This window comes from Otolemur garnettii, unplaced genomic scaffold (assembly GCF_000181295.1).
Source record: "Otolemur garnettii isolate 467f Iridium unplaced genomic scaffold, OtoGar3 scaffold00046, whole genome shotgun sequence".
NCBI lineage: Eukaryota > Metazoa > Chordata > Mammalia > Primates > Galagidae > Otolemur > Otolemur garnettii.
The window spans coordinates 12,382,095-12,399,695 of record NW_003852441.1 but is presented as its reverse complement, the minus strand read 5'-3'; the positions used below and the strand labels follow the sequence as shown (position 1 = coordinate 12,399,695).

General features: G+C 48.2%; 3 protein-coding genes across 6 annotated transcripts in view; all 3 read left to right on the top strand.

Moving 5' to 3' along the window:
- ALOX12 (arachidonate 12-lipoxygenase, 12S type) overlaps positions 1–9,882 on the top strand; it is a 14,081-nt gene extending 4,199 nt beyond the window's left edge. The window contains exons 7-14 of the mRNA XM_003791187.1: positions 277–420; positions 1,212–1,421; positions 4,910–4,996; positions 5,238–5,407; positions 5,887–6,008; positions 8,934–9,034; positions 9,149–9,319; positions 9,417–9,882. Coding sequence (XP_003791235.1) covers positions 277–420; positions 1,212–1,421; positions 4,910–4,996; positions 5,238–5,407; positions 5,887–6,008; positions 8,934–9,034; positions 9,149–9,319; positions 9,417–9,596 — 1,185 coding nt within the window. The 3' untranslated portion in view covers positions 9,597–9,882. The remainder of the gene's footprint in view (positions 1–276; positions 421–1,211; positions 1,422–4,909; positions 4,997–5,237; positions 5,408–5,886; positions 6,009–8,933; positions 9,035–9,148; positions 9,320–9,416) is intronic.
- Positions 9,883–11,933: 2,051 nt separating this feature from the next.
- RNASEK (ribonuclease K) lies at positions 11,934–13,547 on the top strand. The gene is made up of 3 exons (XM_003791186.3): positions 11,934–12,023; positions 12,719–12,795; positions 13,174–13,547. The coding sequence occupies exons 1-3, from the start codon at positions 11,946–11,948 to the stop codon at positions 13,313–13,315; spliced, it is 297 nt and encodes a 98-aa protein (XP_003791234.1). The 5' UTR covers positions 11,934–11,945; the 3' UTR covers positions 13,316–13,547.
- CUNH17orf49 (chromosome unknown C17orf49 homolog) lies at positions 11,939–16,565 on the top strand. Of its 4 annotated transcripts, XM_023514007.1 has the most exons (8): positions 11,939–12,028; positions 12,719–12,795; positions 13,174–13,898; positions 14,097–14,191; positions 14,828–14,929; positions 15,587–15,774; positions 15,981–16,085; positions 16,307–16,565. In XM_023514007.1, the coding sequence occupies exons 3-8, from the start codon at positions 13,878–13,880 to the stop codon at positions 16,309–16,311; spliced, it is 516 nt and encodes a 171-aa protein (XP_023369775.1). In that variant the 5' UTR covers positions 11,939–12,028; positions 12,719–12,795; positions 13,174–13,877; the 3' UTR covers positions 16,312–16,565. The 4 variants fall into 4 exon arrangements, with proteins under 4 accessions (XP_023369775.1, XP_003791233.1, XP_012661496.1 ...); XM_003791185.3 differs by lacking the exons at positions 11,939–12,028; positions 12,719–12,795 and having other exon boundaries at positions 13,753–13,898; positions 16,303–16,565; XM_012806042.2 differs by lacking the exons at positions 11,939–12,028; positions 12,719–12,795; positions 14,828–14,929 and having other exon boundaries at positions 13,753–13,898.
- Positions 16,566–17,601: the final 1,036 nt, after the last annotated feature.

Genomic DNA, 17,601 nt, shown 5'->3' with positions numbered 1-17,601 from the left:
GAGGCAAGAGAATCGCTTAAGCCCAGGAGTTGAAGGTTGCTGTGAGCAGTGACACTACGGCACCCTACCCAGGGCAACAGCTTGAGGCTCTGTCTCAAAAAAAAAAAAAAAAAAATGAAAGCAACTGGACCTAGTGTTCTAGTTCTGCAAATAGGACCCTAGTACTGATGTACATAGACAACAGCAAGAAGCTACACTAAATGTCATCCCCTTTGCCCTGGCCCTCTGAGGGTAGACTTTGAACTCTAAAAATGAATACATTGCTCCTTTCCCCAGAATGGCTCCCTGTTTGAAGCTGACTTCATCCTACTGGATGGAATTCCAGCCAACGTGATCCGTGGAGAAAAGCAGTACCTGGCTGCCCCTCTCGTCATGCTGAAAATGGAGCCCAGTGGGAAGCTGCTCCCTATGGTCATCCAGGTGAGGCACCCTGGACACCCCCTCCCAACACTGTGCTCTGTCTACCTCAGCCTCTGCTCCCGGGACCCAGCCCCATGACTTTTGGCTCCCCAAACCCCATTTTCAATCACTGAGACCTGTCCTCATGTCACTGTTTGTGTTGTTTGCACTCTGGTGTCCCCTGATTCATCCAACTAGAAGTACTTGTTCAAAAGTCATAATGGCCTTTTGGGAGTTCTCAAACTGTAGTGTGCAAGAGAATCACCTGAAATGCTTGTTAAAACACATGTTTCTGGGTCCCGCGACCAGACTTTCTGATTCAGTATGTCTGGGGTGGGGAGTCAGAATTGGCATTTCATATAAGGGCCAAAGTTATGCTGACAATACTATTCAAAAAATACTTTGAGAATCGCCATTTAATGTCTCAGTGGCCTCTGACTCTGAACGCCCATTGTCTCTTCAATATCTTTCCTCACTATTAACAGTTAGTTGCTAAGCACTGTTAATAACCTTACACATCTCCTTTACACTCCACCACCACCTGAGCTCTGACCCTTACCATATTTCTCTAAAGTACTGTTAGGACCTCCTTACTGGACTCCCTGCTTCCAACTCTCCTGCATTCAACCCAACCATCACAGCAATACAGCCAGTGACAGGCAGGGTGGAAGGGGTCTCATTCCTCTCACTAGATTATAACCTCCTGGAAGGCAATAATCTTACTTAGTCATCTGTGTTTCCCCAGGAATGCTGACCATAACATCCTATGTAGAGTGGGAATTCAATAATTAATTAATTTCTCTCTCTCCTAGATTCAGCCTCCTAACCCCAGCTCCCAGATCCCAACACTGTTCCTGCCTTCAGATCCCCATCTTGCCTGGCTCTTAGCAAAGTCCTGGGTCCGAAATGCAGATTTCCAACTTCACGAGCTCCAGTATCATTTGCTGAACACTCACTTGGTAGCTGAGGTTATCGCTGTCGCCACCATGAGGTGCCTCCCAGGACTGCACCCTATCTTTAAGGTACAGGCTCCTCTGTCTTATCTCTCTCAGACCCCAGAGAGAACAGCCCATCATCAAATTATATTGCCGCCACAAAAAAACCTTTATAGTAATCTGTGAATGAAAAAATGGGAGAAAAGATAACTGTATCAATATCTTGAGACTTTTAATTGTTGAGTCATTTAACAATTCTTCAGGATACATCAGAAAGGAACCCTCTGAGATTCTCAGAGATCCAACTATCTAACAGTGGGCTTGCAGGATACCTGAAATATTATTAATAAAACAAAAGCCTTATGCCTGCCTTAGTAGATTTAGTATTTAGCCAGGAAAACAAATGATTCACCTAAGAACCAACCAAAGAACAATACCTGGAACTAGAGTTTGAAATCACAAAAGACAGCCTATAAACAGTATAGTATTGGTGGAGAATGTTCTGCCACAACCGAGTAGTCAGCTACATAGAAACAAATCAAAAGGCAAGGAGAGCAGCCAAGCAGGCTACTCAAACTTGCCCAAGAGTGAAGTGGATAAAGATGTACATTACATGGTGGTGACAAGAATGAAAAAGAAAAAAGCTAAAAACTTGTGGAAGGGAGGGAACCGTAGCTGCAGTGTGCCTGGGTACAAGATGGGAGAGAGAAAAGCTACAAGTCTAAACTGCTGCAACACCTACAAATGCACTGGGTGGATATACTGTACTGACCTAGAAATACTGTAATTTTATAAAATAGTGATTTAGGTATCTATTGCTAGGCAGAAGATAGCAAAATAAGGCTTGTGCTTGTTCAAATATGTTCTCAAAATCTTTCTTTTTTTCTGAGACAAGAGTCTTTTTCTGTTACCTTGGGTTAGAGTACTATGGTGTCATAGTTCGAAGCATCCTCAAACTCCCAGGTTCAAGAGATCCTCCTACCTCAGCCTCCCAAGTAGCCAGGTCTACAGGTGCCCACCACAACACTTGGCTAGTTTTTTTTTCCTATTTTTAGTAGAGATGGGTCTCACTCTTGCTCAAGCTGGTCTCTCAAGCTCAGGCAATCTACCTGCCTCAGGTTCCCAAAGTGCTAGGATTATAGGTGTGAGCCAATGCCCAGTCTGTTCTCTAAGTCTTTTTTTTTTTTTTTGAGATAGAGTCTCACTATGTGTTGCCCTTGGTAGAGTGCCATGGCATCACAGCTCACAGCAACCTCCAACTCCTGGGCTCAAGCGATTCTCTTGCCTCAGCCTCTCAAGCAGCTCGGACTACAAGCATCCACAATGCCTGGCTATTTTTTGCCACAGTTATTATTGTTTAGCTGGCCCAGGCTGGGTTCGAACCTGCTACCCTCGGTGTAAATGACTGGCACCCTAACCACTGTGCTACAGGCACCGAGCCAAGTTCTCAAAGTCTTGATGACACTTTACATACAAGGAATATAGCAGAGGGGAACAGAAAAATGATATAAGCTTATGAACCAGAGTAATTGTCAGAAACTGTAAAGTTAGAAGCAGCCAGTTTCAGGACAAAAATGAGGTATTCAGTTGTAGATACATGGAGTTTGAAGTGTTGGCAAGGCATGTAATTGGGTATTAGATAGAGAACTGAATTGTTCCACTTGGGAAGACCAGTCTAATTAACAGAATCTTGAATTTTAGTTCTCTCATTATGCCTCCTGTATCACCAACTTCTGCTCCACTTGAAAAGGTAAAGCCTCTTCACACTTACGATTCCCCTCACTAGTGCAGCCCCTAACCTGTCTCTACACCACACAACAATTTCATCCCATCAACAGCTGAGTTGTTACTAGACACATGGGAGGATTATGCCTGCAAATGTCACAGCGGCTACCTCTGTGTATTCTGGATTTGGACTGCCAGGGACTGAATCCCAAATCTTGGCCTCAGTACTACTAGGTGTCCTCATCATTAAGTAAGGATAGCAGGATCTCAATCATTGGGTTGTGAAGGGATAAATGACATAATGGTGTGCCACATACTAAATGCTATAAAAAAAAAATTAGTTCTTGGTGTGTATTGTCATTATTAAGGGTTGTCCTTAAGCATCTTCCTTCCTCCTCATGTGGACTTTGGGCTTTCCATGACATTCAGCATTTTCCTGAATTTTCTAAATTTCAGAAAAAATGTAAGCTGCTCTGACATCTTAATACCAAAGGTATCACTTGGGTCTTTCCCTGTGTGGTATTCCCATTCAGATAAATACCAAAATTCCATGAAATCTGCATATTAACTACATGGAAAGTAAGAAATAAAAAGAAATGCATGTGAGGATCAGGTGGCCTTTTTTAATAGCTAAGGAAATGCAGGAGACACGGGGTCTGACAGTGCCTAAAGAGAGTGAAGGCAGATTTGATAACAGCTCCTCTGCTGTATAAGCAAGTTGCTCAAGATAGCTCCTCTAATTCTGACTATAACTGCCCTCCCTAAAACACATGACAATGAAACAAACTAAAGGATGAGGTGCAGTTTTGATAGTGAGATGCTAGTTTAAGCTATGAGGATGTGAATGACAGAGGAAGTAAAAAGGAATCAAAAAGGGCTCGTTCTTAAGACCCTACACTCAAAGTGGAAAAACAGAACAATAAAAGCCACTATTTGTGGACATTTGTATGTACTAAATATTCTTTGTACATCACTCAAGCATCACATAGCCTCTAAGAGATCCTATTACTGCTCCGTTTTTTTTTTTTTTAAGAGACAGAGTCTCACTTTATCGCCCTCAGTAGAGTACTGTGGCATCACAGCTCACAGCAACCGCTCACTCCTGGGCTTAGGCAATTCTCTTGCCTCAGCGTCCTGAGTAGCTGGGACTATAGGCACCCAGCACAATGGCAGGCTATTTTTTGCTGCAGTTTGGGCAGGGCCAGATTCAAACCCACCACCCCAGGTATAAGGGGCCAGCACCCTACCAACTGAGCCACAGGCACCACCCTACTGTCCCCTGTTGACAGATGTGGAGACTGCAGATAAAGGTTAACCAAGTATCAAGTGAGTGGTAGAAGTCTAGGTTGAAATCCTGGTCAGTGTGGCTCCAAACATCAACCCACAGGGAAACTGGAGAACATAAGAGTGAGTGATCAGAGAATCAGGGGCCCAACCTGTCAAGGCAGCAGCAGGGAGGAAAGCATCAAGAGGAGAAAAGGGCCAAGGGCAGTGGCTCACACCTCTAATCCTAGCACTTTCAGAGGCTGAGGCAGGAAAATTGCTTAAGCTCAGGAGGTCAAGACCAGCCTGTGCAAGACTGAGACCCTGTATCTACTAAAATAGAAAAATTAGCTGAGTGTTGTGGCAGGTGCCTGTAGTCCCAGCTTCTTGGGAGGCTGAGGGAAGAGGACTGCTTGAACCCAGGAGTTTGAGGTGCTATGAGCTAGAATGATGCCACAGCACTCTAGCCTAGAACCCTGAGTGAAACAGTCTCAAAGAAGAGAGAAGACACTGTGCTAGGTGCCAGGTCTTACAAGGAAGGACCTAAGTATGGCTTCCACTAACCTCTCCAATCTCTTCTACCCCAGCTCCTGATCCCCCATATCCGCTACACCATGGAAATTAATACCCGGGCCCGCACCAAACTTATCTCAGATGGAGGAATATTTGATAAGGTGAGGAAGGAATGGAGTGTACAGCCCTGTAACATTTCAGCTATGATCTCTGCCACTTTCAAGATCTTGGATCAACCTCTGTGAATGTCCTGACCCTTAAACCCACAAGCCCTGTCCCTTTACAGCTAAGACCTTAAGACCCATAACTCTGAACACCCCACCCCTGACCCCTTTCTCTAGTATGCCACAGTCCTCCAGCCCTGCTTCCATCCCTCAAGACCTGTCAACTCTTTTGTCCCAGGTAGTGAGCACAGGTGGAGGGGGCCATGTGCAGCTGCTCCGTCGGGCAATGGCTCAGCTGACCTACCGCTCCCTCTGTCCTCCTGATGATCTGGCTGACCGAGGCCTGCTGGGAATTCCAAGTGCTCTCTATGCCCACGATGCTTTACAGCTCTGGGAGATCATTGCCCGGTGGGTGAGAGGGAGCTGAGGAATGGAGGGGTGTTGGGAGAGGGGCTCTGGCTTGAGGGCAGCATGGGGCAAAAGCACAATGAAAACAGGAGAGGCAGCCAGGAGGAGCCAAGAGCTCAAGTCTGGGGAGAGACAAGGAAGGGTGAACAGAGAGTGGGTGAGCTCTGAGAGGGAAGAGACAGGAATGGGGCAGAGAACACAGATTAGGAGAGTTTGGTGGGCAGACTGGGAGTCTGGAAAAATCAGAATTTTGCTAGAAAGCCTGGCCAGCAACCATACATAGGGAAATCCTAGAACTACTCACCTTCACCTCCTCCCATGAGACACTAGTGTTTTTAAAGCACAGAGGATATCCCCACAGACAAGTGTTATGAGGTTCCTCCCCACATACAGCAGCTGGGCAGATGCCAGGGAGAAAGGAGCAGAGTTCAGAAGCTGGAGCCTTCTACTCTGTTAGCTCACCTCCCTTCTCTGGGCAGGTATGTGGAGGGCATTGTCCACCTCTTCTACCAAAGGGATGATGTCGTGAGGGGGGACCCTGAGCTGCAGGCCTGGTGTGGGGAGATCACAGAGGTGGGGCTGTGCCAGGCCCAGGACCGAGGTAAGATCTGTCCTGGAGACAGGAGCACATGGGAGACTCTGCCAGAGCCCCTTCCCAGTCCTGTCCTTCTGGGCCAGGACCCCAACCCCTCACCACACACTCCTCCCTCCACACAGGGAAGCATCTGAATCTTATTCACACCTCCTAAAACTCAGGACAGTTCTAGACACCAAAGGACTATTCTCCTCAGGGACCCTGGTTATAAACCCCACCCCCATGCCCACCCCCAGGTGGTCACCCTAACCTGCTACTTCATGGGGCCCAGCCACACCAGAATCACAGCGAGAGTGAGGGCTTCTGCCCAGTGTGTGCTAGGGTCTGTTTCTCTTCATAGAATATAAATGGGATGGCTCGATATGGTGGCTCACACCTGTAATCCTAGCACTCTGGGAGGCTAAGGCGGGTGGATCACCTGAGCTCAGGAGTTCAAGACCAGCCTGAGCAAGAATGAGACCCCATCTCTACTAAAAACTAGCTGGGGGTTATAGCAGAGGCCTGTAGTCCCAGCTTCTTGGGAGGCTGAGGCAAGAGGATCTTTTGAGCCCAAGAGTTTGAGGTTGCTGTGAGGTATGATGCCATGGTACTGTACCAAGCATGACAGAGTAAAAATTAAAAAAGAATATAAATGATAAGATTTTTCTGACCAAAGCCCATAATGACCACCCTGTATTTCTCCCTCTGGTACTGCCTGCTACTGCCCAGTACACACACACAAGAGTCCAGGCATACAGCATACTTGCCACAGTGCAAGGTCATTTCTAGGTGCAAACTCAATACTATACATTGTTTACCTCAAACCCAACCTAAGGTCCCTGATCCCTGGGGCTCAGATTCCTTTAGCCAATCCAGCCTTTTCTCCTCTTCTACCTCCCACCCAAAATGTACACACTACCATCAGTCACTCCTCACCTCCTACTTTTTTTTTTTTTTTTGAGATTGTCTCACCAGGTCGTCATTGGTAGAGTGCCGTGGCAACACAGCTCACAGCAACCTCAAACTCTTGGGCTTAAGTGATTCTCTTGCCTCAGCCTCCCAAGCAGCTGGGACTACAGGTGCCTGCCACAACACCCAGCTATTTTTTGTTGCAGTTGTCATTGTTGTTTAGCTGGTCCAGGCTGAGTTCGAACCCACCAGCCTGGGTATATGTGGCTGGCGCCCTAGCCGCTGAGCTATGGGCACCGCCACCCCCCACATTTTAACCTCTGGGAAAGAAAGACACAAACTTTCTTTAGCCCTTCCTGGACTCATCGTCCTCTAACACACAGGCCTACATGGACTGTTCTGAATTATTCTCCAGCCCCTCCCCCTTAGGCTTCAAACTAACACCTCTGCCTCCACAGAACACTACCAACATTTACTGGGGATCCATTATGGCCAATCCTGGGAATGCAGCAAACACTTGCACCATGGGGTGCACCACCCCACCCCTACAGTACCAAACTGTATATTTCTCAGTACTGTCCCTTAGGCTCCACATGTCCCAAAAGACCCTTCTTTCCTTGCTGACCCATCTCCTCCCCAAACTCATCTGTTTTGAAATTCAATATTCACATAGTCAATTTGGGTTGCTATGACAAAGTATCATAGACTTGGGGGACACATACTCAGTTTGTAACACACGAATTAACTAACCTCCACTAGTTGCCTCTCATTCTTCCTTCCCCCTTATTCTCCCTCAATTCTCATAGCTCACCTCTGCCTAATTTTCCTAGCAGACTTTTTAGTGAAAGTATGCTAACATTAAAAACAGCATGGGATTAGCTGTCAGGAGCCTAAGTTCAAGGTCAGTATTTACCCCACTGTGCAATCATCCTAACAAGCAGTTTAGTACCTCTGGTCTTTGATTTTCTTAACCTATAAAATAGGAGTAATTACATTTGTTCCACTTAACAAATGGGATTATTGGGACTCTGAGCCCCCGCATCCACTGTGAAATGAATGGCCTGAACTAACCCCTTGTGGGAAGCCCCTCTTGCTATGACATGTAAATTCATAATTTCTTTTTTCTTTTTTTTTCTTGAGACAGAATCGCACTATATCACCCTCAGTAGAGTACTATAGCATCACAGCTCACAGCAACCTCAAACTCTTGGGCTTAAGCAATTCTCTTGCCTCAGCCTCCCGAGTAGCTGGGACTACAGGTGCCTGCCACAACGCCTGGCTATTTTTGATTGTAGCTGTCATTGTTGTTTAGCAAGCCCAGGCCTGGTTCAAACCCACCAGCCTAAGTGTATGTGGCCGGCACCCTATTCACTGAGCTATGGACGCTGAGCTGAAATTCATAATTTCTTATTCCTCACCTTATAGCACAGAGATTTGTAACTGCCTCCGTGGGACAACTACCAACATTTACTGGGGATCCATTATGGCCAATCCTGAGAATGCAGCAAACACTTGCACCCTAGAGGGAGCATCTCCCTGGGGAATCTGTGGGTGCACCACACCACCATTATAGTACCAAACTGTATACTTGCCTATTTGGGAATAAGAAGAAGCATCCCGAAATTCTTAACCACTTTTTGAGGCAGGGGCTATCTGATCATTCAGAATCTTTCAGCCCTCAGCTGTTCCCTAACAACTAATTGAGCAATTAGTGCACACGAGCTGATTTTGACCTCATTTATAAAGTAGATATCATCCACATTTTACAGATGAAAAAAAGCTATAAGTGTAGGCGGCACCTGTGGCTCAAAGGCATAGAGCGCTGGCCCCATATACCAGACATGGTGGGCTCAAACCCGGCCCTGGCCAAAAAAAAATGCTATAAGTGACTGAGGCAAGATTGAAACCCATGTCTGATGCAAATATATCTAAATAAATGAACATAACACTTATCAAGTCTAAAATATGAACATCCCAAGACATCAGGCTTTATTTCTATCCTTATATGCTATAGCCTCTAAATCCTGTTCTTTTCCCGCCCAGGTTTCCCTATCTCCTTCCAGTCCCAGGCTCAACTCTGCCATTTCCTTACCATGTGTGTCTTCACATGCACTGTTCAGCATGGGGCCATCAACCAAGGCCAGGTAGGAAGGGTGGAAAGCCCAGGTCCCTGAGGGCAAGTGTCTGGACCTTGGAAGACCTGAGGGAGAGATGGGAGTTCAAACTTTAAGTTCCAGGCTTGCATTTTCTTCCTGGAGCTGGACTGGTATGCCTGGGTCCCTAATGCCCCATGCACAATGCGGATGCCTCCACCCACCACCAAGGAAGATGTGACAATGGCCACAGTGATGGGGTCACTACCAGATGTCCAGCAGGCCTGTCTTCAAATGACTATCTCATGGCATCTGGGTCGCCGCCAGCCAGACATGGTGAGAGGGCACTCTAGAGAGAGGGAAATAACATTGGGAAAGGAAACAACATCGCTTCTGTCTTCAGACTAAAAACTGATCCTTTGTTCTGTCTCAGGTGCCTCTGGGGCATCACAAAGAAAATTACTTCTCAAACCCCAAGGCCAAAGCTGTGCTAAACCAATTCCAAACAGATTTAGAAAACCTGGAAAAGAAGATCATAGCCCGCAATGAGCAACTTGACCTGCCCTATGAATATCTGAAGCCCAGCCGCATAGAAAACAGTATCACTATCTGAGCCCTAAGGCCTCCCTACCCGGAAGACTTCACCTCAACTTTAGGACTGATATTTCCATCTTGAATTTCATACTTTCCTAAGTCTCTGCTGCTAAGGCTTTCTTCTCCCCCATCAGTATCTCACTAGCTGAGAGGGCAATAAACTTTTTCTGTGTAAAGTAAGATAATATTTTTGGCTTCATAGGCCAGTCTATGTCACAATTACTCACCTGCCCCATTGCGTGCAGCAATAAGACAACCATAGGCAACGTGTAAGTGAATGCTACTGTGTTCCAATAAAGTTTTATCTATAGATATGAGCCTCACACGTTGTAAAATATTTTTAGTTTATTCAACCATTGAAAAATGAAAAAGTACTTTGTTTGAGACAGGCACAGGCTACAGGCTGGATTTGGCCTTCCTTCTACATTACCCTGAGGCCCTGACCCTACTTCCCAAATCTCTAAGATCATGGTTGAGGGAGAATTCTCTGTTCCCAGGAACAAATTGCATGCTTGTTGGCAAAGTCAGAAATTCCTGAATCTATGGGCAGCGCCTGTGGCCCAGTGAGTAGGGTGCTGGCCCCATGTACCGAGGATGGCAGGTTCAAACCTGGCTCAGCCAAACTGCAACAAAAAATAGCCGGGCATTGTGGCAAGCTCCTGTATTCCCAGCTACTCAGGAGACTGAGGCAAAAGAATCACCTAAACCCAAGAGCTGGAGGTTGCTATGAGCTGTGACACCATGGCACTCTACTGAAGGCAACAAAGTGAAACTCTATCTCTAAAAAAAAAAAGGAAATTCCTGAAACCTCATTTCTCCTATTCACACATATATTCCAAAGGGACCTAATAAGAATGGTGTTTCTAGGGCAAAATGAAAACCTTTGCCCAAAAATGTCTTCTTTCTCCAGACAGTCCCAAATAAAAGAAATATGAAATTCATGTTTTTCTTACAAAGGTACAAGTGAATCTTTCTAAGAGTAGAATGATGTGAACGTTTTAAAATAATAACTAAGAAAATGACATGAAAGCTATGTTAACCAATTTGATGGAAGTGTATCGGATTGCGTGTGAAAACCGCACACTGTACCCCAGAAGTGCATTAATGTAGTTACCATTCAATAAAAAAAAAGAGAGAGAGAGAAAAGAAATATGAAATTCATGTTTCAAGGCCACTATCTCAGTCTATTTAGTACCCTGGGATCTCTGCGTGTTTCCCAGGTTCCAAGTTCTCTTTCACAACCTTTTAAGAACAGTATGCATAAAATATGCACAGTGAGTCTTTGGCTCTGGAGTCTCAGGATCAAAATGATTCCTCTCAATTATGCTGAGGTCACTGTTCTCACTAGACTGTGTTCTTCAAACATCCTTCTTTCCCCCAATTATTACATATCTGCCTCTCACCAGCAAAGTATGAAAACTTTTTTTTGGAGGGAATGATCTATTCATATTTTAAATTTTGTATCCTACCTTATTCAAAGGACTTAGATAATCAGCTTCCATGGTTTACAATAGGGAAGCAAAGTGACATTTTTGTGTTCTTATTCCTTTCTTCAGCATATATACAGGACTGCTCACCTTCACAACTTCCTCATTGACTCGGCTTTCCTTGGACTTTTCCTAACCTCATATTTTTCCTGGATTTGGCATCTAGAGCTACACAGTATTCCAAGTGCAATGATAAAATGTTACTTAAGCATTTCCAATGCCAAGAACCCTCAGCAGTTTTAAAGCGTTCTGGCCACAACAGCACGCTTCCCCTGGGAAAGTAGCGCCTGCCTCCTTTTTACTATGTCAGAATAAGTAAATAAGAGACAGGAGCGCTCTCTCTAGGTATAAATCTCTTTGTCTCACTCACCAATTCCCCATCACAGGATACCAAGTGAGACTAAGGTATCTTTGGGGGAAATCAGATAGTTCCAATCCTCCACGTAAGAGCCCTTTACCCAAGTTACCAGGAGATTCCGCTAGAATTAGACCTTCCCCCCTCCCACCCCCGACCAGTCACAGTGAGTTCCTCGTCACATGACTTACCAAACTTGGCCACGTGACTGCCAGCTCGTTCTATTCCAACCCGGAGTGGGAAGGGGAACCAAGAAACTGGGGGTCCTCGCTCTTCCAATATTCATGCCCCGCTACCTAGGTCAATAAGGGTTTAGGAACAACCTCTTTGGTTCCACACACCGCCTCCTGACGCAGAAGTCCCGGTAGGACTTTGAGGTGCCTCGCGCTCTACCCTTGCCACCCCCTCTGACACAATGGTTGGGGCCGAAGGCCCGCCCTCCCGCAGCCCTGCGGGCGCATCCCGGGCTTCTTCCCACCGTCTTTCCAGCGGGCTCACCCTGGCACTATCCCCAAGTTCCTTCTAAATGGCGTCTCTCCTGTGCTGTGGGCCGAAGCTGGCCGCCTGCGGCATCGTCCTCAGCGCCTGGGGAGTGATCATGTTGGTGAGGTGATTCCCCGACGAGAATCGGAAGAGAGCCTGGGGGCTCCGGGGTTGGAGGGTTAAAAGGCAAGGGAACTCTGGGCCTTAGAAGACACCGAGCAGGTTGGAGGAGTGGGTTGACCTACTGGCCGCTGAAGAACAGGATAGAGCCGAGATTGAGAATTGGGAAATGGAGCAGGGTGGAGAGGTGAAAGCAGGAATGGGAGGAGCCGGGGCTCGTAAATTTGGAAACCCCTTAAAGGTAAGAGAAAGAAGAGTGAGGTTCCTAAGAGATGCTTGAGTTGGAGGATATGGGGTGGAGGGGGGAAAGGAGTGCTTGTAACCGAAATCTGTGGCTGGGCCATGTTTCTCCAGGACTTTAACCGCCCCCCACTTCTAAGATGGAATAATATGAAGAAGTGCCGGTTCTCCCTCACCTCTTCCGCACTGTCCCGTGATAATGACGCCTTTGGGGAGGAGGACTATTTGGGTTCTGGGAAAGATTGATTGCTCACTATTCCCGCCGTTGCCCGAGCCACTTGTCTCAGTGTAACCAGCTCAATCCCTATTCCCTATTCGAGCAACAACCACCCCTAATCATACCTTGTTCTGGTTTATCCCAGACCCAGGTGTTGTGGCAACATTAGAAATGGGATGGGTTTAGAAAGTGACCAGGAGGTACCCGTATTCAACAACCTAGCCATTCTCATTTTTCAGATAATGCTCGGAATATTTTTCAACGTCCATTCCGCTGTGTTAATTGAGGACGTTCCCTTCACGGAGAAAGATTTTGAGTAAGTTATCAGGTGTGGGAGGCGGCGTTGGGGGTAAATTTATGTGCGGGGGGGCTGGATGTTTGGGGCACCAAGGTTGGGGAAACGGCAAAGGAAAGCTGCTTAAGTCTTCAGAATAGAGTTACATTGGGAGCCAGACTCAGCAGCCCTCCTAAACCCGCCATTGTAGATGTGGCCTCTTTAGGTATTTTACTTCATTGTACCTCAGTCCACCTCTGCAAAATGGATACAATAATAGAACTCATCATATATGATGGTCAAAAAGATTGAATAATACACCTAAAAACTCTTAGAATAGTGTCTGTCTCTTGGTCAGTGCTCGGTAAACCTTTATGGCTATTAAGGTTTAACACTTCTCTATCTAATCTCCACCTCCAGGAATGGCCCCCAGAAAATATACAACCTTTACGAGCAAGTGAGCTACAACTGTTTCATCGCCGCGGGCCTTTACCTCCTCCTCGGAGGCTTCTCATTCTGCCAAGTTCGGCTCAATAAGCGCAAAGAATATATGGTGCGCTAGAGGTCCAGTTTCCCCTCCCCAGCCCCCTCCTCTATTTAAAGACTCCCTCCACCCTCACCTGGGTCGTTTTACCCATTCTAGCGCTCTCTCCGGGACTGGGTTTCACGGGCTAGAGACTGAATCCCTTGTTCCCCCTCGGGCCCTAGAGCAAAGGGAACGGAGGCTGGCCGTTCACTCTCTCTAGCTTCTTTGCTTTGTCCTGTACCACAATAAAGAGAATCTGCACTCTTAAGCCTTGTTTGTGCTTGGGTAAGAGGGCGGGGACCGGGCTGCTGCTGGAGGTCGACCTCCTTCGCGAGTCCCGACCCCTGGACGGAAGTGGAGTGAAGCCAGGCGGAAGTGAGGCGGTGGCTTCCATCTCTCCTTCCCTGGGAGCGCCAAGGGGGTCTAGGACTGCGATTGATGAGGCGGGGCTGGACTTCAACCAATCGACTGTGGGGAGGGCGGGACTTCCTGCACGGGAGCCGGAGCCTTTCAGTCGCCGGGCTCTCCGTGGTTCGGGCTCGCGTGGTGGTGGTGGTTGCGGCAGCGGCGGCGTCTCCGTGAGGAGGCGCGTGGGGCCATGACGTCAGCGTCCACAAAGGTTCGACCTCCCTTGCGGACAGCGCTCCCTGGCGGCCACGGGAGGGCGGGGGTGATCCCGCAACTGACTTTCGGCTCTTCCTCTCCGGGAGGGGGGCCGGGGGCGGGCGGGAGCCGTGCATGGGGTGGGGCAAGGGGCTCCGGGCCGGACGGCGATGGGTGTGTGCGCCTGCCCCCCATAACGCTGCCCCGCCCCCAGGTCGGAGAGATCTTCTCCGCTGCAGGGGCTGCCTTCACCAAGCTCGGGGAGCTGACGATGCAGCTACATCCTGTGGCCGACTCTTCACCTGCCGGGTACGTGAGCCTGGACTGGGACGTGGACGCAGAGAGCGAAAGCATGGATTCAGTCACAGACATGGACCCTCTCTAGGACAGGGACAGATGTTAGTTTCTCTTTGTGCCTGGCACAGCGCGGAGTAGGTGTTAATAAATGATTATTGAATGAAGGAATGAATGACAGATAAAAATACAGACTGAGGCCCATAACCTGGGCTCATATTTCCCAGTTCGACTCTGCTGCATATCGGCAGACCACAAACCACCACCACCACTACCACCCACCCCCCGGTTCGTAAGGAATTCTGGCAGACTATGTTCAGGGGTTCTGCTTGTAAGGACCCTTCTTGTTGGACTAGTTTCAGTGTGAGGTTTATAGCACCGGTTTCACGTTGTTTGGGGAGATGGGTGTTCTAAGGTGGAGGCTGTTGAGATTTCATGACGTTGGGGAGCCTCAGGGTTCCCTCAGGGGCTTAAGAGTTTTTTTTTTTTAGGAGGCCCTCTTTGTGCATCATCAGTGGGAGGGGGCCCAGAGATTGGGAAGGGGTGGCTGGTAGGCTGTGGAATGCATAGCCTGTGGGCTGGCTCCACACCCCTCCTGCCTGCCTTTTTTTTTTTTTTTTTTTTTGCTATCCCCCTCTCCCCTTCTGACAGTGCGAAGTGGACAGAGACGGAGATAGAGATGCTGAGGGCTGCTGTGAAGCGATTTGGGGACGATCTTAATCACATCAGCTGTGTCATCAAGGAACGGACAGTGTGAGGGAGGGTGGCTGGCAGAGAAAGGGGGGTGGGCAGCTTTCTTTCTCCTTACCCGTTGTTCCGTCTTCCTCAGGACTCCTTTCCAGCTCATCTTTACTACTTTGTTGCTAGTTTTGCTAAAATCCCCTTGAGGACTGAAAGAATAGAATTGTCACAATTGGTCTGAAGTTCCTGAAATGCTGTGGTAATCAGGACCTTACAAGAATTTGATTTTTGCTTGCCTGAGATACTCATTTATTGCGTTTGATAATAGGAGTTCCCTGGTTATAGACTTTTGAGGCTGTACTGCAGTATTCCCAGGGATAGTGTGATACTGAACCAGTTTGCTGATCAGTCCCAATCTACCGTAAATCACCAAGCCTTATTTGGTGGTGGCCTGCAACATCCATATATCTTTCCCAGAAGAGAATTAGAGGATAGACCTTTACCACTACTTAGTTCAAGGACTTCACTCTTCACACTCCATCCTCCCCGAGTGCATGCAGAATTTCAGGAAAATGAGAACCCTACTCATGGGTTGGGGCCCTGACCTGGATTCTTAGGAAAGGGCTCCCAGAATTCCTTCAGAGTGGTTCATTACCCCTTCCCCTCCCTTTCCTTCTTCCCTCTGCCTCTCTGATGATTAATTCCTAACCCTCTCTCTCTTCTCTTCAGGGCTCAGATAAAGACCACTGTGAAACGCAAGGTATATGAAGACTCTGGCATCCCTCTTCCAGCTGAGTCACCCAAGAAAGGGCCCAAGAAGGTGGCTTCTGGTGTCTTGTCACCTCCAGCTGCCCCTCCACCCAGCAGCTCCAGTGTCCCTGAGGCTGGGGGTCCCCCCATAAAGAAACAGAAGGCTGGTGAGGGCTGTGGAGTTGCTGCCTAAGGCTTAAAGTTCCCGGCTGAGGTTCAGTGAGAGAAAAGGGCCTGGGTCAAAGGAGGACAAATCTGTTTCTGTGGAGGTCCCCAGAAAGAGGCAGAGGGGTGAGGGAGCTTTGGAAAGTTGGGTTGGAGGTGGGTGGAACAGTCAGGGGATCCTAGAATCTAGCTTATGTCTTCCTCCTAGATGTGACACTCAGTGCTCTGAACGACTCCGATGGCAACAGTGACCTAGTGGATATTGAAGGGCTGGGAGAGACTCCTCCAGCCAAGAAACTCAGCTTCGACCAGGGTAGGCATCCTCCTCCTCCTATACTAGCCAAAGGGGCAGAGAAAGGAGGTTCTCAGCAGGAACCTCTCCCTTATACAGAGGACTCAGAAGAGAAGGTACTCTCATACACCATACAGGGGATTGGTTAGTAAGTAGCAGTGTTTTGGGGAGGTGGGTGTTGTCTTCGAAGCATGCTTGGGGCTTGCTCCATCTCGGCCCATTTTACTTCCTGTTCCAGACAGCCTGACCCTGGATTCTGGCCTTCTCATGACCTCTACTGATCTTCCTCTACTCTCCCACTGAGCCTGCCACCTCTGACCCCTTTCACTGTTCACCCTGGACCTGTTGGATTGCTGGGTACTCTGAGCAAGGACTGCACGAGAGGGCCAGAAAGCTGCTGGGGCTGTCCACCTTGTTGTTCCCATATAAGTGTCTTCCCCAACCCCTTTGCCTTCTATCTGATGGACATTTTTATAGAAAACAATAAAGATTTCCCTCTTAGCTTGGTGTTGTCTGCTAAATGTTAACAGGAGAGGGCTGTTGCCTCTTTTCTCCTCAACCTTCAGGGGCTTAGCCCCTCCTTAGTAGTTCTCGCTACCCTGCCTGGAGCAGCACAGCAAATATTGGCAGATTTGCTTCCCAGTGCCAATATTTCAGTGCTGCTAGAGCCAGAGGAGCTGGGTGTGGGCAACAAAGACTCCACTTTGCTATCTGGTGGCAGAACTGACTTCCAAGGTCTCTGGCAGACAGTATTCCTGAGCCTACCCTGGGAAGTTTAGAGGGGCTGTTTCCAGTGCTTTCATACCCCACCTCCTTCTTCCCCACCTTGCAGTTTGTCGCAGGGCCCCAGATGTTTTTTGTGTTGCTTCTCCAGGATGGCCTCACAGGGCCAAGCCTCAGCGGTGCCTCCCCCACCCTCGCTCTAACACCACAGTGTGGTTTGGACGTGGCCACAGTGCCGTACAAACCACAGTGTGCTGCTGGGGCGGGAGCAGGACTGGGCTGGGTTGAGAGGAAGAGAGCACAACACAGTGATGGGAAGATCCCACTACCAACAACCACCATCAAGAGTAGGGAGATAGAGAAGGCTTAAGAGGCAAACATGGCCTCCAAAACAATTGGGGAAAACCAGGAACCAGGGATAGAAGCTAAATAGCAACGGGACAGGGATGAGCTCACAGTATAATTAGATTGGACCATCTTCCCTCTGTAGGAACTCAGTTCAGGAGATCCCTTGGGTGGGGTGAGGCAGAATAAATGGGGAATGACTGTAGGGGACCAAGAAACTGCCTCCCGACTCAGCAAGGGCAGAGACCCAAGGCTTCCTGTGTCTGTTCCTCCCCTCCCTGGGTCAGAACCCAAGAGAAAAGCGAGGAGAGACAGAGGGCCAAGGACAGCAGGGTTGGGAGTTGGCAGTCCAGAGGTGGTGGGGCTGGAACCCGGTTAGGAGAGGGGGGCCGGAAGTTGCCCTGGGCCCTGGGCCTGCCACAAGATGGAGGCCAAAGGCAGGAAATGGAGGCCAGGGGAAAAGGAGAGA